This window comes from Apodemus sylvaticus, chromosome 5, assembly GCF_947179515.1.
Source record: "Apodemus sylvaticus chromosome 5, mApoSyl1.1, whole genome shotgun sequence".
Classification (NCBI taxonomy): domain Eukaryota; kingdom Metazoa; phylum Chordata; class Mammalia; order Rodentia; family Muridae; genus Apodemus; species Apodemus sylvaticus.
Window position 1 is genome coordinate 163,187,395 of NC_067476.1, and position 22,993 is coordinate 163,210,387.

General features: G+C 49.6%; 1 protein-coding gene and 1 pseudogene across 1 annotated transcript in view; one reads left to right on the plus strand and one right to left on the minus strand.

Moving 5' to 3' along the window:
* The window catches only part of Taf4 (TATA-box binding protein associated factor 4), a 72,917-nt gene extending 60,416 nt beyond the window's left edge, over window positions 1-12,501 (minus strand). Inside the window, 4 exon segments of the mRNA XM_052184497.1 lie at window positions 11,214-11,454; window positions 11,456-11,734; window positions 11,736-12,167; window positions 12,169-12,501. Of these exon segments, the coding sequence (XP_052040457.1) occupies window positions 11,214-11,454; window positions 11,456-11,734; window positions 11,736-12,167; window positions 12,169-12,435 (1,219 nt within the window). The 5' untranslated portion in view covers window positions 12,436-12,501.
* Window positions 1,546-1,898, plus strand: LOC127686362 (40S ribosomal protein S16-like; annotated as a pseudogene).
* Window positions 12,502-22,993: the final 10,492 nt, after the last annotated feature.

Sequence of the window (22,993 nt, forward strand, 5' to 3'; positions counted from 1 at the left end):
GACAATCTCCTCCCAGCGCTGAGGCTGCTGTAAACACATGGAAGAACAAAGCTAGCCACCAGAGGAGAAGGCTGTGAAAACTGCAGCAACAGCCCCAGCCAGGTCTCCTCAGTAACATGACTGAGCAGCTCATCTCCCTGGAAGTGCTGCCTGTGAAAAGTCTCTACCTCAGGAGGCACAATGCTGCTCACAGAAAGCCCTGAGTAGTGATGCCACCCGGTCTACACCAACACCAGGACACTGGTTTTGTCCTTTTCAGCCCGCTGCCAGGCAATGAAGGAAGAGCCTTGCACAGCCTGGACAGAGACTCAAAAGCTGTGCCCAAGTCCTCTTTTTACTTTGCATTTCAGTCAGGAGCTGAGGCTGCAGCCAGCCTGGCCTTGAACTTGTGATCCTTCCACACCAGCCTTTAAATGAGTAGCTGGGATTACAGACTGTGCCACTAGGTCTGGTCCTAGTGCATTTCTGTCATCTAAGAATGGTGTTCATACATGTCCCAGCACATGTATGTCATGTACAACCGATGCACACATGCGCGCGCGCGCACACACACACACACACACACACACACACAGAGTACTCCACATACACATACATGTCACCTAGGTTCAAGCTCAATGCTGTCTGCATGCAATCATGAGGTGTAACCCTCTGGAGCCAGGTCTGGGGTGAGAAAGTCACAGAACAACAATGCTAGGATTCTAGGAAAGCCAGGCTGGACAATGGGGTTTTCAGGGCCATGATGCTAAGACAACAGTAACTCAGAGATCCCACAGAGCTGAATCTGGCCTACAAAGTATCCCAAGGATGAAAGAAAGGTCATCTCTCTCTCTCTTCAACCTTCAATCAGCCCCTCAAAGAGTGATTACAAACGTTGTGGCAATGGAGCCATGTCATGGGACCCAAGGGGTGAAACTAGAACCAATTAAAGTCTGGCAAGGCCTCCAAACCAGAGTCAGAGGTTGGAGGACAGAAGTCAAGAGACACCTGGACCCAGACAGTGTAATGAGCCTGGTGAGAAATTCCCTACAGCTCCTCACAGGACCAGGACTTCACTGAGTCACCCTAAAGTTACACACACATTCTATGATCCAACTTCCCTCTGTGCTAAATTCTTCCCTAAGTGGCACCAAAGTGGCTCCACCTACTTGCCAGGAAGTGTCAGGGAAAAGTTTGCAGTGTCCTGTATGGAACACAGTTGACCAAGTGTCTCTAGGATGGAGAGTATGGTCTATTAGTAAACTGCACTCCAGACTTACAGAGCTCTGCTCCCCACAACTAGCAACCGTCTCTTCCTCCCTCTGCCGCTAACACAAAGCATCTGAGGTTGAAGCCGAACCTCCCCAGACCATCCCTTTTGCCTACTCAGCCATATCCTAGGACCTGTTCCTTGTCCCTCAACCTCCCCTTCCTTCCATTGTACAGGTCCAATTCCCCAATATTCTTGGCACTTAGAAACAGCCAATTAGGCCATCCCAGGGCCCGCTGCAGTCTGTGCAGGCCTTCGGACCTTGCTGTGGCCCACTGCTAGCCAGGAAATGGGCTCATCTAGGCAAATGGACGTCCCCTGGAGATGATCGAGCCACGCACACTGCAGTACAAATTACTGGAGCCTGTTTTGCTTCTGGGCAAAGAGCGATTTGCTGGTATGGATATCTGGGTCCATGTGAAGGGTGGTGGTCATGTGGCCCAAATTTATGCTATCCCACAGTCCATCTCAAAAGCTCTGGTGGCTTATTACCAAAAATATGTGGCTGAAGCCTCTAAGAAGGAGATCAAAGATATCCTCATCAGTACGATCGAACCCTGCTTGTAGCTGACCCTCGTCGCTGAAACCAAAAAGTTTGGAGGTCCTGGTGCCCGTGCCCGTGCCCGATACCAGAAATCCTACCGATAAGTCCATCTCAAGGATCAGGGTTTATCTTTGTAATAAACATCCTAGGATTTAAAAAAGAAAGGAAGGAAGGAAGGAAGGAAGAAAGGAAGGAAGGAAGGAAGGAAGGAAGGAAGGAAGAAGGAAGGAAGGAAGGAAGGAAGGAAGGAAGGAAGGAGGGAGGGAAACAGCCAATTACCATATTTTCCCAGTTGGAATTAGAGAAAGAGAGTTATGATGCTTCTGGGACAAGACCTAAGGACAAGGGGAAGGTCCTGCCCACCACCTGCTACTCTTGCAGCTGGCATGACCACAATAACTAACCTCACAGGCATTATTAACCAGGGAGCCCCAGCTACAAACCGGAGCTGCAAGGTGGAACAGAACTCAAAGAACTCAAAGGAGCCTTGTGAAACAGCCCATCAGCACCCTCACAGAATGACCAAGCTGAGGCCAGAGAACACTGAGTCACTGCACCAAACAGGCTCCCTGACTCCTCAAGCACAGTGAGCGCTCCCCTAGCAGATGCAGACACTCCCCATGTGATCCCTATAGAAGCCCACTCCCTGCACACAGATGTGTAAAACACAAAAACAGACTTCAAAGTGAACCACAGCAGGTCCCCACGAGCTGCCAACACACTGAGCTGCCAAATCTCCTCACAGAGGCCTCTGCATCTCTGGCAGGGCATTTTTCTGCTTATTCAGCACCTTGGGGGGGGGGGGGGGGTGTTATCCCTACTATGAGACTTTCAAGGCCCAGAGACAGGCCACAGACTGAAAGTTAGAACATCAGCACACAGTATGGAGCCTATAGCAACAGACACACCTGGCCACTTGGCTGGGCCTGAGACCACCTACAATGTCAAAGAGGCCAGTCACAGGTCCCCACACCAAAAACAGACTCCAGTACGGTGTCTACGCTATGTTATCTCCATCTCCCATCCCCCAGAGTTGGTTCTTCACACCTGCCTGCTTGGGAGGCCTTCCTCCCAAGCCACCCCCAGGCTTGAGGGACTCCACATCCCATCCCAGGAGCAGGCCACTGTTTCCAGGTGCAGGGCATGCCTAGAAGGAGGAGCCCATAGATCTTCCCACCATGATCATAAGGGCCATCAAATACTCTTGACTCTCAATTTCTTACCTCCACCTGGGCTCAAAATTATGTTCACTACCCAATGTTCCCACTCAGACATAAGACATCGAACCCTGTACATTCCATCCAGAGGGCATCCATCAGCATGGCCCACGCATCAGACTCACCAACAAGATCACTAACCAGGCCCCAGAGCTGAGGCCATGAACAAGTCCACTGACGCTCACCTCACAGCACCAGTCCCATGCTCTGCCTCTGCCCAGCCCCCACAACAAACAACTTTGTATTCCACAGTTCACAGACCCAAAAGGGACCACAAAACAAAGCTTGATTCTTTCTGTCACTGCCCTGACTAAACCCTCAACAGCTGGTTCCCAGGTGAGAGAAATCTCAATTCCTAGACTGAACCAACACAGCCTCACCTCCTACTACCCTTCTCCCCACACCCCTGACCTTCCTCTGTCGTTCCCTGGACAAACTGTATGGCTGGCCCTTCTCTTCACTCCCAGGAAGGTCCGCCCTGCCTACCTAGCATCACCTCTCGGGCATAGGCACCCATCACAGCCAGAAATATATTTTGAAATTTCTCTGTCAAGTACCTGGCCCCACACAAGGGCCATGCCAGACGAACAGGGATCTGTAACTGAGACCCTGAGGTAGGCCCTCAGCACCCCACTCAGCATGCTCAGGGGTCAGCATGTTTTGTTTTGTTTTGGGGGAGGGGGGGTCAAGACAGGGCTTCTCGGTGTAGCCCTGGCTGTCCTGGAACTCACTCTGTAGACCAGGCTGGCCTCAAACTCCGAAAACCGCTTGCCTCTGCCTCCTAAGTGCTGGAATTAAAGGCGTGCGCCATCACTGCCAGGCTATGTATTTTTAGGTGCAGTTCGGCAAGTTCATAGTAAGTGAGATCAGGCAGCGTGCCCCAGCACCAACCACACTAACAAGACCCACACCAATTGAGTCACAGACACAATCAAAGCACAATTACATAGGCCCTATTCAGTACTAATTCCCAAAAAAGTCATATTTTGGCAATACTTATAGACATGTAAACTGGCCCAGCCTCTGCAAAGTAATCTCTCTCAAGGCCTAGAAAATGCTCAACCATGAGATGTGCAAGTGTATATGGAAATATGCAAGTAAGAGTGGGCCATTACAGCAGGCTAGGACGCCCCAGCACAGGGTGTGCACAGGCTGAGGTGCCGGCAATACAACAAAGCCTCAAAAGCCCGAGGCCGGGAGAGTACAGAAACCCAGGGCAGAGCAAGCTAGCCGCTCAGCAGGGAAGGGAAAGGTTCAGACTTCATGAAATCAAATATAATCATAACAAGAGGCAAAAATGGTCAGCCCTGACAAGAAAGTCTGGGCAAGGAGCAATGACAAAAGACTTATTTTCTACCAAACTAACTTTGCAACTTCCTATAGTAAATAAAAACTTAAAATCAGAAAAAGCAGGATGGAAAATACTAACGCCCATGCAACACTGAGGGAGGGGCAAACGGCAGGTGTGGTGATACATACCTGTAACTGCACACACAGCACTAAGGAGGCAAGGACAAGGGCAAGGGAACTGCAAGCTCCAAGGAATCCTGGGCAGCACATGGAGACCCTGTCCAAACAAGTCAGCCAAGGCTTTCCTTCAAATGTCTACAAATAACTACTGCTTGAGAGGCAGTAGTATTCTGAATTGTTTCACAACGTTCAGCTGAGCACCAAGCAACCTGATCCTGTGAGTGGGAGCTTCTCCACAAGGCTTACGAGTGGATTATATAGGAACAGCCATCAAGTCAGGGAACCCCTGTGTAAGACCCAAAGTCTCTCAAAAACTAATCCTGAAGGCTGGGGGAGAACCCAGTTTGTAAAGTGTTTGTTGCACAAGTGTGAGGATCTGAGTTTGAGCCCCGGTACCCACATAAACAGCCAGGGCATACACTTGCAACCCCAGCACTAGACAAGCATTGTCCCATGGATCCCAAGGGTTTGTTGGCCAACCAGTCCATCCTACTTGCTAAGTTCCAACCAATGAGAAACCCTTCTCGACATACAAGTAGTCGGCACGTGAGAAACACCTCCCAAGAATAACCTCTGGCCTCTCTACCAAGTTGTAAGACACACACACACACACACACACACACACACCCCACAGTGAGGATAGATTAATTTTAAAACATGGGACTGGGGAAATAGTTCAGGCAGTAAAATACTTGCTGTGCGCACAGGAAGACCAGAGTTTAATCCAAAGCACACTCTAGGACCAGTCAGGCCTGGCAGGTGCCACTATAGTCTCAGAACTGATGCACAGAGAAAGGAGGAGCCCTGAGCTTTGCTAGCCAGTCTGGATGTTCACCAAGCTCTAGGTTCCATGAGCAGCCTTGTCTTTTCTAAGGCAGTAGGGAGACACCATATACTATGCACAAACACATGTGCACACAAACTGGTACACACAGGGAAAAAAACAATCTTGAGCCCCCGCCCATGTATTTTAACACAAAAAGTAAAAAAGCAGGCTTTTCCCCTTCCATTCTTTGCCTCTCTTTGTGAAAGGTCACCAGCCAAGGACCGTCACCCCTGCCAGCACCTTCTCAAAAGTGCTCTCAGATCAAGAGATGCTCAGCCTCTGCCCTGGCTGCTCTAGGCCACACACCCCAGTTCTGACTCTGCAGGATGCTCCAGGCAGCAGTCCTGCACAGGGAGGGCTCAGCTCTTTCTGCTGCTCAGCATCAACCAAGACCTCAGACCCTCAAATTACACGCCTTCAGACCCACAGAGCAGACTCACTACTAAGGTCTCACTCTAGAGCCAGATATGCAGTTTGTCACAAGACCCAGAAGTCCCTCAGAGCAATGACACCAAAACCCACGGTCATCAGCCTCATCCACCTGGATGTTGTGGGTATACTCCCTGCAAAAGTCTGAGGGCCACAGAAACCAGGAAGTGCCTTCCACAGAGTCACTCTACCATATAGAGGAAAAGACCTTAAAAAAATGGTCTCTCAAAACCTCAGGAAGGACACAGAGATGGTTCAGTGAATAAAGGCACTTAATAGGTTATACGAGCCTGGCATCCTGAGCTTGATCCCCAAACCCACAGAAAGGTGCAAGGACAAATGACTCCACACACTACTGTCTGCTCTTCACATGTGTGCTGAAGCACATGCACCCACACTCACCATGTACACACACCATATTTTAAAGCTTCGGGAAGGACAGGGTTCTCCTAACTTCACAGACTCTGAGTGGCAAAGGGCCTGAGCTTCCAGCAACCCTTCCCATCCTAAGTTCCTACCAGAACATGATCATGGAGCAAGCTGCATGTCTACATGAAATTCACTGGCCCCCATACAGCAGCAACAAGGTTCTTAGGCAGACGGGTGACAAAAGAACAGGGCAAAGGTGGATCCTAACTGTGGGCAATCTTTTTTTTTTTTTTTTTTTTTGGTTTTTTCGAGACGGTTTCTCTGTGTAACCCTAGCTGTCCTGGAACTCATTCTGTAGACCAGGCTGGCCTCGAACTCAGAAATCCGCCTGCCTCTGCCTCCCAGAGTGCTGGGATTACAGACGTACACCACCACCGCCAGGCAACTGTGGACAATCTTAGCTCTTTAAGATTTTCAAGCTTTTATGTCTTTGGTACAAATATTCAAAAGAATGTAAAAACCAAAACTTTCACAGTCCTACCATAAAATATAAAACTCCTAATCCTTAGACAACCTTGCAGTGCCTGATCAGCCTTGCAGAACAACACTGCCAAGCAAGATGCTCTAAGAGAATTGGTCCAACTGCACTCAAACCAGCACCCAGGTAACCCTAGCTCCAGCACAGGCACAAAGCTGCACAACACCCAGACTTCCCACCTTCCTAACTTAATCTAGCAGTTGTATTGCTAGCCAAGGCCTGACTGAAAGACTGCCGACAACAGCCCTGCACAGCAGCTGCAGCAGCTGCGTCCCAGACCAGGCACAGAGACTCATCAAGAAAAGCAAAGTTGCTTCTTCAAACTCCACAAACTACTTCAGACCTTAGGCAGTTTCTATAGAACTTTACATCTTTGCTTCAAGATTTTGGGGGGGGGGGGGGGAGGGAAGAGCAGCTATTATAATTTGATCAACTTAGATATAACCAGCTATTTATAAAAGATGTTTCCAAATTTATACTGTAAGTAAGAGAAAGTGCACATTTACACAGAGGCAGTCTTTGAAAGCACCCTGGAACACCCTGATTTAAGTACCACCCCACCAAGCCACTCCATTCAGGGCAGGGGGCTGAGTGAGGCAGGCATGGTTTGATCCAGTGGCATCTCTGGGGCAATTGTGTCAAGGTTTCCCAGCAGGCTATCTTCCCTCCTTCATTCACTCCTACTCAAGCCAGGGGTACTCTTCCTAGCAGCCCTAGTATACAGGAATCTGCCCAGAAGTGCAGTGCATATACGTGGAGACCAATAAATAAGCCAAGTATAATGGCATACACTATCCCCAGGAAGCTGGGACTGAAGGACCTCAAGCAAGGCCTACATGGGCTATAGAATGAGAGTCCCAGACAATCTAATGAGAGACCCTGCCTCTTGAAAACCAAAACAAAAAGCGAAGCTGATATGATGGGTTCTCCCGAAGCTCAGAGCCTTTTTCTTGAACATACAGCATGAGGTGTGGATGACACCACTATCCTAAAGTGTGCACAGGCCCCTCTACTACCACCAAAGCACAAGGCTGAACAGCTCCAAGAACAGCTGCAAATGCCAGTCATCATATCAGCACACTGCCCAAAGATGACAATGACAGGCCAGCTGTGATTCTGACTGGGAAGGAGACCCACCCCCGGTCTTCAAAAGTGCACCACTGCCTGAGTTATGGTTACCCAAATGTTTCTCCTCTTCTCCTCCTCCTCCAGCAGCAGCAGCAGCAAATTAGGTTACAACCTTTGGCCTAAAGCCAGGCCCTGGTGAGGTCCTCCCACAAGGTAGTATGTGGCTCTGTGGGTGGTGGCCACCCCAGCATGGTCCACTGTTCTTTCTACTCAGAGCAAGACAACCTGCCCCAAACTTCTTGTCCACTGGGTTAAGAATTTTCACTGGAATAAAACTAACCTTTAAAAGACTGTTACTTTTACAGCAACACCACCCTTAAAGCAGGGAAAGGATCAGGGAACTAGGAATAAAGTGCAGTTGTGCCCAGCCATGTCTTACCCTGACAGAATTTTCTGTTCACAAAGCCATCAGTCACTTTACACTCAGACAAACTGAGGCTCCATAAGCAATGTATTTTTCCCAGGCAAACAGCAACTGTAACCTAAAGTAAGAAAAGCTAAAGGATCCAAGAATGTTCCTTTTGGTTGCTGCCGCCAAAGTTGGCCTCCAGAACCCCAGCCCAGATTCCACAGGCAGCTCTCCACCCTGAGCTGCCTGAGAATCTAAGCCTGAATCTTCCCATCCACTCAGGCAGGCCCAAATGTAGTAAGCCACTAATCCACAACCCACCACATGTGGGAACCAGCACCTGACACCTGTGCTCACTCCAGAGCCACAGCATTCAGGCCAACAGAAGGAATGTTTTCTCTTAGACAGAGAACCTACAATTTAGCCAAGCTCTAGAGCAATATGAGAGTAAATTCAATATGAAGGTAGAATGAACACACACAAAAGAAAACGCTAATTTGCCAAGTCAGAAAACAGCCTGCAGGACAGCAACCTCCACCCAGATCTCTCAAAGCCACCAAAGCACACACTACTTCTGAGTTCTCTCACTTGCCCCTTTGGCAACTGTAGTCACACTGTGACTTGCCTCTACTGCCTCCTGACAAGCGCACCTGCCATTCAGTGCTCTCCAGATCTGTCTAAAGCTCTCAATGTAAATCAAACTTAGACTTTGACACCAGCAAACTAGCCACAGTAACACAACCACAACCACAGTAACATCCCTGTCCCTTTACAAACTTGTCCTGACAGGGAAGATCAGGGGTCCATTTGCTTAAAAAGAAAAAAAAGAAGAAAAAAAAAAAAAAACCAAGTTCAACATGCTTATTAGAAGTTCCTGGCGAACAGTGAAGATGAAACTTGATCTCAAAGACCTGGGGTGAAGCCAGTGTCCTCCCCTCCCCCAGCATGACCTCTATCAGGAGGGCACTGGGAGGGACTCAGCCTTTCTCACTCTCCTCTCAACTGCCAATGGTATGCTATTCCACTTGACACCTATGTGTAGTCTTGAAACCTGCCTTCCCCCCCTCTCTCCACCTTACCATGCAAAGGCTGCTATAGGCTAAACAAAATTTTATTAGAACCTATTTTCACCTTTTCTGAATATATTTTATTATAAAAGGTATCAATGAAGGAGGAACATCAGTTAGAAAAAGTTCTGATTACTCAGTTACAGGACAAAATTAGAATGTTTACATTCTCTGACTATGCCTCCCTGACTGTTTAAAAAGATGCTGGTTTTCTCGCACTGGTGGTAATAGTTTTAAGCACCAAACATTAGCTTAGCTTTGGATGCTCTTAAAGTAAGGTAATCAATCAGCATTCCTTATCAAAACAGCAACAGAAGCCAAAAGGTGCAGAAGATGGGTATGAGCCTTCTCTTTTTTAGAAAGCATGTGGCTACTTTGAAGCAGAGCTCTGGGTGTCTGCCACCCAGACATCAACAGACTCTGCCCTACTCTCCAACACACATGGGACTGATGCAGATGCAGAGAAGTGCAAATAGTGGACAGGTTGACATTTCCCCTAGGAGTTATAGTCTGCTCAAACACACCAACCCTGAACCTGACCTGGAAAAGGAGACAGTAGTGATGGAGACAGCAGCCAATGCCCTTTTCAAATGACATCGTCCTTCTCCCAGGGAGACAGACTTCACTTGTACAACACTCAAAAGCAAAGGAACCAGGGTAAGCCAAGATTGCTATGGAAGGATGCCATGGGCACCTGACTACGCCAGCTTTCCTGATAAAAGGACAATGTGGGCACATACTTGCACTGGGTAAGGCAGTGTTAAGGTACTGTGGCATTTCGAATAACAGACTACAAGCACATAATGCACCTTAAACTATAAACATCAGCCATACTTTCCACCCAAAGGTCAGAATGAAGATAATGAACAAGACCTTTCAATCTCTCAATCTCTCTCTTTCTCTCTCTCTCTTTCTCTCTCTCTTTCTCTCTCTCTCTCTCTCTCTCTCTCTCTCTCTCTCTCTCTCTCTCTCTCACACACACACACACCCTGCGCACTTCTCAGCAAGCCCCAGATGTGTGGCAAGAGACATCTGTAGCTCCTAGGCCTTATGTCACACCCAGCACCTCCTCAGAGCATGGCAACCCCTGCAACCTCCGACACTTCTTAATCCTGTATCTCCATAAACAGGGCAGGTATCTCTGGACCTTTGATGAGCCTTCCCAATCCTCACTGACTTCCACATTCTAAAGATGCTGTAGCTCCTTCAATGTGACCCAAACCACTTTTCAGAAAACAGAAGAGGACACAGTAGCAGCATGTTTTCTAATTCTCTACTACTGCCACCGCGGCGGGAGGCGCTGCTACTACTGCTTGCACAAGTCACTGTGCCGGAGGAGCGCTCAGGGCTCGCTCCGGCACAGGGTTCAGTGGAACACTCCTGCAGAGGACTCTCAAACAAAAGCAGTCTACAAGCGGGAAAAGAAGCCACTCAACAAATCCAAGGGGCCCTGAGGAATTCGAGGACAACAGAGTCAGATCATGTGTGGAATCTGCAAGCGCTGGGACAGCTTCTGAGTCCCAGCACCCACATCACCATGATCTCCAGCATCCGCAGACCCCTGCGCACTGAGTGTCCTGCTGACCTCCAGGGAGGGCAACAACAAAAACACCCAGGGTGTCCTTTAGGCACCGATGACCACTAACCGCCTGCTCCCAGCATGGAGTCCCCAGCCGGCTTCCCTGGCAACAGGGAAAGCCCATGCCTTCCACAGACTTCATTAGCCTGCCCGTGAGTAGTTGGTTCGCCCTCTCTTGACCTCACCTGAGGGAGGAGAGAGAAGGGCTCTTCGGCCCTACGATGATAGCCCATAGCACCCCAACTGGACAGCAGAGTCCCCCGAGGGGTCTGGTAGCTCCAGGACTGGGAAGCCCTCAAAACTGGCAGGTCACCTGAGCAGAGGCCACCCCTCGGCCTCGCGGGCCACCCGACCAGGGCACGGTCCCAGAATGCAGCCCAGAACTTCCTGGAACGCCAGGGCAGCCAGATGCACCCGCCCTCGCCTCCCGCCACGCGCTGCCACTCACCTGGGGGCAGCTGGAAGTTCTGGATGTTGGTCGGGTTCTGCGGCGGCTGCGGCAGGCGCGGGGCCAGCACGGTGGGCGTCAGCGTGGCCCGGATAGCACCGGTGGTGGCCGCCGGCGTCCGAGGCAGGCTGGGGGTCGCCACGGCCGCGCCCTTTGCCAGCCCCGCGGGGGTCCCGGGCACAGGCCCCGGCAGCGCGCCCGGCATAGCGGGCCCGAGCAACACACCACCCGCCGCGCCCCCCGCCCGCGACCCCCGCCGCCGCCGCCGCCGCCGCTGCCGCCGACCCCGGCCCGGGACCCGGTCCGGGCTTGGGCGCCTCGGCCTTGGCCCCCTGCGCACCCGCACCCGGCTGGCCCAACCCCGCGGCGCCCCCGGAGGCCGCGGCGGGGGCAGGAGCGGCCCCGTTCTGCGCGGCGGCGGCGGCGGCGGCGGCGGCGGGTGACACGGGGGGCGCGGGCGCGGCGGGGTGCCCGGGCGGCCGGGCTGGCGCGACGGGCGCTGGGGGCGCGGGCGGCGGGGGGCGCGGCGGGCGCGGGCGCGGCAGGCGGCGAGGGCGCGGCGGGCGCGGGGGCCGCCTGGATGACAGAGCCGGCGGCGGGCGGCGGCGCGGGCCCGTTGTTGACCGGGCTGACAGCAGGTGCGGCGTGCGGCGCGGTGGGCGGCGCGGCGCTCCCATTCAAAGTTTGCGCGGCGCCGGGGCCGGGCGGGCCAGGCGGGCCGGGCTTGGAGGCGCCGGGGCCGGCGGGTGGGGCGGCGGCGGCGGGATCCGGCCCCGCGGCGGCGGCGACGGTGGCGGCGGCGGCGACGGGGCAGGGCCCCGCGCTGGCCTCGGGCGGCGGCCTCAGCTTGGCGGGCGCCGGCGCGGGCCCTGCGGGAACAAGCAAGCGGCGCGGTGAGCTGGAGCCCGGGCGCCGCGGGCCCCCACCCGCCGGCCGCGCTCTACCTGCGGGGGGGCGGCTCCGGCGCCGCTGCGGGCGCGCCCTCGGCGGAGGCGGCCGGCCCTGCGCCCGCGGCTCCGGCCGGGCTGCCGCTCACAACATGGTTCCCGAGCGCGCCGGCGGCCGCGGCCCGCAGCTCGGGCGTGCGCGGCGCGAGGTGGTGGTGGTGGGCCGCGCTGGCCGCCAGCTGCGACTCAAGCGAGCCCACCAGATCGCTCACCACTTTCTCGTCCACCTCGCTGTTGAAGAAGACCTCGTCCAGCAGATCCGAGCCCGCCGCCATCTTTCCTCCTCGCCGCCGCCGCCGCCGCCGCTCGGCCGAGCGCGCCTGGGCAGGAGGAGGTTCCAGCGGGGCGCGGGGCGGGCGGGGGGCGGTGCGCGGGGCGGGCGGGGGCGCGGCGCGCAGGGAGGGGGAGGGGGCGGCCAAGTGCGCAGGCGCGCTAACACGCACCGCCCACGCCCGCGCCCCTGTGGCCTCTGATTGGCTGCGGCGGGCTCTTAAAAGACGTGGCCAATGGCAGCGAACGCCAGAGGCCGGGGAGCAGGCGAGGTGCTGGGTGCTGGTCGGCTGTTGGAGCGCGGGTGGGAATGGCAGTGGGGCCAGGAGAGCAGCGGCGCTCGGCGCCGGGTGGGTCGCGGTAGCCAGCTGCGGGGTTCGCCCTTTGTCTGCACCCTTCCAAAATGGCTGCGGCCAGGGCGGGCGGTGACAGCTGCGCGGGCGCTCCCGGGGTCCCGGCGGTCAGAGAGGAGCAGAAGTCCTGGCAGGAAGGCGCTTTTGGGGCGGAGAAGTACGCAGAGGACGCCGCGGACGCGACGGGTCAGCTCCCCTGACTTACAGCGGTTAGTAACGAGGACCTTGCACACCGCGGGCGAAGCTGGACACCCGGAAGCTGATTTATTCTTTATTTACTTTTCTCGTGGGGGAGGGGGGTAGCAAGTCTTCTAAACTGATGCTTGCAAGCACTTTGTGGGAACATTTTCGTTACTATTTCGCCCCTTTCTTTCTGGGTGTTTTCTTAACCAGAAGGCCATCTTATTGGACGTTGCTATGGATTTCGTCTTTCCATTTTTTGAAAAGGCCGAAAAACAAATTCCAGATGACAAAGCTCCTTGTTGGGACCTCAATGCAAGTGACCCTCCCAGAATCAACTTCCAAAGAGACTTGCCACAGTCTACACAGATCCAGCACTGGAGAATGAGGAATTTGACATGTAAATTTTTTTTATTTCATGCCTTGAAAGAGACTCTTCCCACCAGCCCGTACTATCTATACACACCATCCCTGCACTTGGAAGATGACAGTAGGAGGATAAAAAGTTCAACCTTTGTTATGTATTTAGATAGAGGCCAGCCTGGGGTCTCGTGGGGTCCTGTATCAAAAAGGTGAGGTGAGGACTTTAATCTCAAAAGCAGAATATAACTCTCAGCCTGTGTACTGATCCTGTCCCAGCCTTTTAAACTAAATAGGTTATATAACTACTATACAAACCCCACCCTACCCCAGCTGTTCTCTAAGCAATAGCTACCTAAGGAACTGTGCACATTGAAGCCAAAAAACAAACAAACAAACAAACAAACAAACAAACGGTGCCCTCACTTGCAAAGTGTGCTCAGGAATCCTTAAATAACAGAAATTTTGTTCTTGAACATCAGCCTGCAGGTTTGGAGAGCCAGTGAAAAAGAAAGAGACAATGAGGAAGCAGGTTGGGTGTTACAAGCCAGTATAGGCTTGACATGAGGAACAGAAATTCACAGTTGTAAATTAATTGTTGTAAAATTACACAGTTGTAAAATAAAACCCCAGAGTCTTCTTTTGATACACACTCAGGGCAAAGAGCATCCTAAGCCCGTGGGACTCTCTCTACCTAGTGACAGCCCCCAGCCCAAATCAGAGAATTTTTCACTCTTGATGAGAGTTTGAAGATTTTAAAGTGGTTCAGCAGGTTCTTGCCAGTCTGCTGGATGCTGGTTAATGGGACCCACCAGTTAGGTGTACTGCAGCCTGTGCCCCGAAACCCTTAGGTGACAGGGACAAAACAATGAGCACCTATAGAAAAGCCCAGGCTCTGCAACTCACAGGCCCTTGGGTGACTGGTGACTCCCAGTGCCACACCCCTACTCTGCAGGTCTGTTTCAGCGATGGTACTAAGATCTTTCTTGAGGCATTGTCCTCTCCATAGGCCCACCAGGACATGTCTCCAGTGTGGTCCCAAGCCTCTTCAAGAGGATGCAGCCTCCTTCCATGCATAAGCATTTGCTGCTAACACAGCCCCTGAGCCACCAAGACTTAAGTGAAAGGTGTAGGGTTAGGGCTGTGCCCACCCATCCCTTCATTCCCGCCTGCAGAGCCCAGTGTGGGAGCCACACACAGCTGAGGCAGCTGTTTTCAAGGACACTAAGTGGGTGGAGCTAAGAGGTCTACTCCCCTCCTCAAAATCTATATGCAAGGGGCAGTAGACACCATTAGGGTCTTAACCTTTGTCACTCTGGAGACTAAAGAACAAATTTTCTTTAAATGTCTCTCCTTTTTGATACATTGCCACCGGCCAATTTGACTTCCATAATTTGAAGTTGAAAATCCCAGAACTAGCAAAGAGAAAAGGAAGTATCATAAAGTATAAAACACCTCATTTTGTAGAAGCAGAGAACAATTTTGGAAGTAGGTTCTCGCCACCATAGGTTCAAAGGATCAAAAATCTATCAAGCTGAAATGGCAACTACTTTTATCTGCTTAGCCATCTCACCAGCTCCATAAGATGTTTGTTTAATAAAAAGAAAAAGGCACGGCAGAGGGATAAAGAGATGGCTCACTCGAAGAAGTGATAGGCTATGAGTTGAATCCCAGCACCCACATGAAAATGCTGGGTGTAGCAGCATGCATCTGTAATCCCAGCTATGGGGAGGTGGGGAATCGGTATTCCTGGGTCTCACTGGCCCAGATAGTGCAGTGAAATACCCTGTCTCAAAAAATAAGAATGAGCTGGGCGATGGTGGCGCACGCCTGTAATCCCAGCACTTGGGAGGCAGAGGCAGGCGGATTTCTGAGTTTGAGGCCAGCCTGGTCTACAGCGTGAGTTCCAGGACAGCCAGGGCTACACAGAGAAACCCTGTCTTGAAAAAACAACAACAACAAAAAAAAAAAAAAAAAAAAGCACGGGGGCTGGAGAGATGGCTCAGCGGTTAAGAGCACCGACTGCTCTTCTGAAGGTCCTGAGTTCAAATCCCAGCAACCACATGGTGGCTCATAACCATCCGTAATGAGATCTGACGTCCTCTTCTGGTGCATCTGAAGACAGCTACAGTGTACTTACATATAACAATAAATAAATCTTTTAAAAAAAATAAGAATGATTGAGGAATACACCTGTATACCTGATGCTGACCTCTAATCTCCATGCATACATACACACACAACCACACACACACACAAAGAGAGACAGAATACATACTAGATGGTAGCTGGAGGCCTCTAGCTGGTTCCTGCTTTCTGGGTGATTGTGTCAGTCACCTTTACCTTGTGGTGGCTTCAGCCATCTCTGGCCTCACCTGGCTATGGTCTCTCTTCTATTTTGTTTTGACACAGTGTCTTGTTGTGTTGCACATGTTAGCCTTGATAAGCTTATTCCATCCTGTCAGCCTTTCACATAGCTGGTATCTCTCATCTTCCAATGAAACCAGTTCCTGGATTTGGGACCTACAAAATCCCAAGATCACTTTGAAAAGTTTTTAACACATTACAACTGCAACGATATCTCCTCCAAAGAAGTTTATTTGTGTTACGGATGGGTGTGAGTTGGGGGAAGGGTCACACATTATTCAATCCTCTATACCAGTGTGTCCCTGTAAGAAGAGAAAGTCTTGAAAAAGCCAGAAGGCACTTGGGCTATCCAGTCTTGTACAGAAGCCTGAGGCAGCTGGTGTAGGATACAGGCTTGAACTGTCTGGAACAGAGTCCTCTTGCTGCCCTACAATTCCAAGAAAGTCACAGCATTCACGTATGCATAATCAAGACTCCTTTGTTTGGGACCAGGTGTGGATGGCCACTAGTCTTAGGACTAATGAATGCATTGAGTGCTCTCTGCAAGGCCGGAGAGGAACCGAGGTTAGAAGGCTAAGTTCGCGGCTGGGTCTCACTCTTGGTAAGGGTAGAAAGCCAAGTCTCAGACACTAAAGTTACTCAGTCCTGGTAGCACTCTCCTCATGCCAAGGTTAGCCACCCTTCTGTCCACATGTCATACCCAAATAAATGGACATCATGGGTCTGGTACCTGCACCTCCTACCTTCTCCTGAAACTGACCCCGGTCTCCAGAGCCAGCTGTCTACAAAACTCCAGAATGACTCATGACAACATTCTCTTGGCTGACTCCCACAAAGGACTAACTATAGCTGTGTGACCGGGTTTACAGTTCAGCTCAGAGGAGCTTACTCAGAGTGCACGAGGGAGCCCAGCCTGACAGCACGCTTGCACCTGCCTTCCCGAGCCTCCCCCCTCCCCTCCCCCCAGGGCTTCATCATCAGCCTCGTGTCCCAGGGAAGGCCAGCCATACCTCCTGCAAGGTGCAGTGTCTCTGCTCTATCCGGTGGTTCCCTGCTGAGGGTTTCCTCCTTGGTTGATTTCTAATACAACTTGTCCCCCATTCAGTTCACATGTCCAGTTTATAAAATCCTCACTCAATTTGGAACAGAGTATAGTGGTAGTACACACATATAATCCCAGCACTTCAGAGGTATAGGCAGGAATTGTTCAAGGCCAGCCTCAGCTACATAATAATGTGGAGAGCAGCTGGTCCACATAAAACTCTTGTCTTGAAAGATAAATAAAAAAATAAACAACAATAACAACAAAACCCCCAGCAAAACTCAACTCACATCCCTGAAAATTTAGAGTCATTACATACATTTAAGACTTGTGGCTGGCATTGCATTGTCAGGAGAGCCAAGAGCTACTGAGATGCCTAGGTCACCGAGGATGCACCCTAAAAAGAGGGTGGAGCCCAGCACTTTCACTGACAAAAGAGCCTCAGTGAGGAAGAGCTTTCTCTGATGCAGCATGCCAGAGAAGACATGGCAGGAGAACAGCCCATGCACTGCAGTATCAGGAGCTTGAGGCTGTTTGCAACCCACAAGAAGGAAGCAAGGTCTGGCTGCCATACTTGAAGGCCTACCCTCTGAGCATCCTGTTTCATCTACCTAGACTCCACCTCCTACAGGTGTCACCAGCTGGGGACCACTTAGAATATGAAATACAAGTTGGGTGGTTACATGCCTTGAATCCTAGCAGAGGCAGGCGAACAGCCAGCGTACACAGAGAACCCAGTTACACGTAAAATAAAAAAATACCTCAATATGAAACGAATGAAAAACACGAGACACACAGTCGGATAATCTTAAATGTAACTGAGGTAAGTAGGAGAACATGGGAGATTCCTGAGTGAGCCAGGTGCTTGCTGTGTGAGCTCCGGCTAGGGTTCAGATCTGCACAGCTTCTGTAAAAGCCAGGCAGGTGTGGCAGCCACCCGTAACCCCAGCACTCGGGAGGCAGAATAGATTCCCAGATCAAGCTAGCTAACTAGCTGGAATTGGTGAGCTCCGAGTTCTATCAAGACAACCTGCCTCAATGAATGAAATGGGACACAACCAAGGAAAACATGACAGACATCAACTTCAGGCCTGCACACCCATGCAAACATCTTCCCTGCACACAGAGTAGATAGATACCTAGAGATACATACCAAAATGAAGAATGAGAGGTCTTGACATTGTAAAAAAGCCATTTCTCCCCACTGTCATATACAGACTTGGTGCAAAATGCAGTTTAAACACCAATCATTTTACTTTTTAAAAAAGAAAAAAAAAGGCACCAGGCGGTGGTGGCACACGCCTTTAATCCCAGCACTTGGGAGGCAGAGGTAGACTGATTTCTGAGTTCGAGGCCAGCCTGGTCTACAGAGTGAGTTCCAGGACAGCCAAGGCTACACAGAGAAACCCTGTCTTGAAAAACCAAAAGAAAGAAAGAAAGAAAGAAAGAAAGAAAGAAAGAAAGAAAGAAAGAAAGAAAGAAAGAAAGAAAGAAAGAAAGAAAGAAAGGAAGGAAGGAAGGAAGGAAGGAAGGAAGGAAGGAAGGAAGGAAGGAAGGAAGGAAGGAAGGAAAAAAGAAAGAAAGAAAAGAAAAAAGAAAAAGAAAGAAAATCATCAATCACAAAAGTTGACAAACTAGGCTTGTGTTTCCTACATGACAAAACTAACTCTCCCTTGGATCACACTTCCATCTCTGGGCAAAATGATATAATATTTGCCTGGCTTTCAAGAGCACAACCTCAGGGACAAGTGGGACAGGGAACTGTGTCTTTGAGAATGGCTAAGGTCAGAGCGTGGTCTAGACCACTTAGGCAGAAAGAAACTCCAAAGAGCTGGATGTCAAAGCTGAGTGTCACCCCTCTCCAGAAGGTACAGGGCATTCCTAGAAAAGAAAAACCTCAAGAAGGGGAGATAGAGTTGGGCTTACAAGTGTTGCCTCCATCTCCAGTTGGACTCTGAGCCATGTACTAGGAAGATTGCAAACAGCATAGCTCAGAATAAGACATGAAAGGAGACATGAACAGCTGTCCAAGTGACAGATAAGTACTTGGGTCTCAGCCCCTCAAGCCAGCCATCAGCTGGACAGTGACAAAACTCACAATCTCCAGGCCACAACCCCAAAAGAACCAGTACCAAAATAATATTCTAAAGTGGAGGTGGTGTGCATGCCTTTAATCTCAGCACTCTGGAGGCAGAGACAGGCAGATCTCTGAGTTCAGGGCCAGCCTGGTCTACAGAGTAAGCTCCAGGTCAGCCAGGGCTACACAGAGAGATCCAGTCTCAAAATGTTTAAATAAATTTAAAAATCATTCATTCTCAATAGGAGTAAGGAAACTGACCTAATAGGATTAGTATGTAAGGATTATAAAGTAGCTGTGGGCTATGGAGATGGCTCCGTAAAATGTTTTCCTTATAAGCATGAGGGCCAGAGTTTCATCCCCAACAACCATGTTTAAAAAGATTAACGTTTTAAAAAAATTTAAGCTGGGCACGGTGGTTCATGCCTTTAATTCCAGCACTCAGAGACAGTAGGAGTTTGAGACCAGCCAGGTGTACATAATAAAACTTTGTCTCAAAAAGACAAATAATTTTTTTAGTTCTAAAAATAAATAAACTCATAATCCAGTGCTGGGTCTTTGGGGACAAGCAGATCCTTGGGGCTCACATGACGGTCAGCCTAGCTTACAGTTTTCAGATGAGTGAGAGACCCTGTCTTAGAAAAAGACAAAGGCTGAAAAAGGTCAACAGGTAAGAGTGCTTGCTATGCAGGCATGAGAATCTGTGTTTGGATCCTAGCAGACATGTAGAAAGGCCAGGCTTGGCCCCATGCACACTTGTACTGCAGTGCTCTGAGGGATACAGACAAGGAGATGGCCTGCCAGACTAGATCCAGGCCTAGTGATAGATTCCATCCCAAACACACAGTCCTCTAGCCTCTGCACACCTGTGCATGTAAACGTGCATATTACACATATATGCATGCAAAAGCAAAGAAATTGCTCTGAAGAACTCCTGAAGTTGTCCTCTGGCCTGCATGGGTGTGTGCATGCATATGTGTGTGTATAGACACACACACACACACATGTGAACATGCTCCCCTACACACACAAACACATTTTTAAAATACTATTTAAAAGACAGACAAAACCTGAGGAACACCTGGAGTTGTCCTCGGTCTGTAATACTCTGTCACAAATATGAACACAAATAAAATTGAATTAAAAGACAACTGCTACACCAATAATATCTGGCATGAAGAAAAAAATAGGCTTTCAACCAATGAAAGGGTTTTTTTGTTTTTTTTCAAAACATTACTATAAACGGTTTTAAGTTTATATTCTGGAACTGAGATAAAACTCAATGATGGGGCCATGTATTGATAGAATTCACCTAATCTAAAAAAGAGAGGTAAAGGAATTGGGGCAGTATGACAATGTCTATGTGCCCTTTACTGTATGGCAGTGTTTATGTGTGCACTACTGTGTGACAGTGTCTGTGTGTGTACTACTGTGTGACAGTGTCTGTGTGTGCATTACTGTGTGACAGTGTCTGTGTGTGCACTACTGTGTGACAGTGTCTGTGTGTGCATTACTGTGTGACAATGTCTGTATATATTACTGTGTGACAGTGTCTGTGTGTGTGTGTGCACTACTGTGTGACAGTGTATGTGCACTCCTGTGTGACAGTGTGTGTACATTACTGTGACAGTGTCTGTGTGTGCACTACTGTGTGACAGTGTTTGTGTGTGTATTATTATGTGACAGTGTCTGTGTATGCATTACTGTGTGACTGTGTGTGCACTATTGTGTGACAATGTGTGTGCACATTACTGTGTGACAGTGTCTTTGTGTGCATTACTGTGTGACAGTGTGTGTGCACTACTGTGTGACAGTGTCTGTGTGTGCACTACTGTGTGACAGTGTCTATGTGTACATTACTGTGTAACAGTGTCTGTGTGTACATTACTGTGTGATAGTCTTTGTGTGTGCATTACTGTGTGACAGTGTCTGTGTATATTACTGTATGACAGTGTGCAGTGTGTGCACTATTATGTGACAATGTCTATGTATACATTACTGTGACAGTGTCTGTGTGCATTATAGTGTGACAGTGTCTATGAGTGCATTACTGTATGACTGTCTATGTATACATTACTGTGTGACAGTGTCTGTGTGCACTACTGTGTGACAAAGTCTGTGTGTGTATTACTGGAATTACATAGAAAACAGAAGGGGAGAGAGCCCTGGAGGGAATCATGGCTGGAATTCTGTCTAATGATAGATATACACTTATATTTTTATAAAGTGCTCTGAACTCCCACAAGAATAAACTCACAGGAAACTAGAGGTAGGTACAATGTGGTCAAATATATAGCCTGATCTACACACCAAGTGCCAGGCCACTAAGGACTGCACAATAAGACCTATCTCAAAAGAACAAAACTGAAGTGTTGGAAAGATTGGCCAATTTAGATCTATCAGACCTTTTAAGAGTCGGGCTGGAGAGATGGTTCAGCGGTTAAGAGCACTGATTGCTCTTCCAGAGGTCCTGAGTTCAAATCCCAGCAACCACATGATGGCTCACAACTATCTGTAATAAGATCAGATGCCCTCTTCTGGTGTGTCTGAAGACAGCTACAGTGTACTTACATATAATAAATAAATCTTTTTTTTTTTTTTAAAGAGTGACAGTAAAGTTGGCCCTGGTGGCACTGACCTGGAAACCCAGTTTAATCAGGCTCAGGCAGGAGAGAGGCCATAAGTTCAAGCCTGAGCAACTTAGTAAGACTCTATCAAGGCAAGAATGGGGTTGTGGATATAGTTTAGGAGTAAAGCATTCGCCCATGTGTTTCATCCCCAATTCAGGAGAATGAGTCTAAGTCAAGATATTTTCATGTAAAAATAAGAGAACTTACCACTAGCAGACCGACCCCAAAACAACACTACAGGAGACTGTTTAGAGTGCAAGGATACAAGACACAAATTTAGTGACCAGAAAGAAAAATGAAAAGTCTCAGAAATGCTGAATATTGGAATAAGCAAAAAGAGATACTTTTTCTCCTCATTTCTTTGAAATGCACATGTCTTTCTAAAGCAAAATCAGCAGCAGCGAATTGTGGCAATTCTGCAGTAATGATACAACATGCCTATAATAAAAAGCGATCCTACAATACCCAAGTGCTCACGGCCGTGACAAGCAGCCAGGAATGGCAATGGGCATCAGTTCACATGTCATCAGCATTCCAGGGAGACAGCGCAGCACCACCACTGTCAGCAGCCTGAAGAATGCCCCGCCCCCCTAGGAGTTTCCCTTTGAGTAAAGCTAGATCCTTGGCTGCCAGCGCAGAACAGAAGGTCAGGACCAGATAACTTCTGCTGAAGCAAAGTTATCAGGTGTAGGTTTAAGTATTTAGACCCAAAGACATGTAGGGAAAAGTACAGTACACACCAAAGACACTGCTGCAGGCTTCTGCAGTTACATTCACACACATCTGTGTGTGGGGGTGTGCGCGTGTTATACACGAGCCACAGTGCACATGTGAAGGTCAGAGGACATCTTGCAGCGTTCCTTCTCACCCAGTGGGTTCCCAGGACAGAACATATTCAGAGAGAGAGCAGAATGTAATAAAAATGTTTTAAATGTGGCTTTCAGAGCTAGAGAGATAGCTCAGCAGTAAAGAACACATACTGGCCTTGCAGAGGGCTAGAGTTTAGATCCCAGCACCTAAGTTGGGTGTGTGGTTCACAATCTCCCATAACTCCTGTGACCCCACCTTCTAACCACCTCCATGGGTACCTGCACACATATCCAAATATGCAAATTGAAGTAAAATGGATTTTTTTTTTTTTTGGTTTTTTTGAGACAGGGTTTCTCTGTATAGCTCCGACTATCCTGGAACTCACTCTGTAGGCCAAGCTGGCCTCAAACTCAGAATGCCTCTGCCTCCCAAGTGCTGGGATTAAAGGCATGCGCCACCATGCCCGGCTATGTAAAATGGAATTTTAAAGATATTTCCTGTAAGGTAGCTTTATGAGACTTGCTGCTTAAACTTAGGGACTAGGGGAGCATTAGCCATTAAGTTGTAGGTCATACACATTCTCACCCAGTGGAAACACAGTTTGCTATTTTTGTCATGTTTAAGATGTCTGTAGGACAGGCACTATCTCTGCAGTTTTAAGTTTACCAGCTGCTTCTCTGGGGCAGCAGGAAATACAAACTAAGTCCCAGGGTGGGGGCCTCTCTCACTGTTGGCCTTATTTTT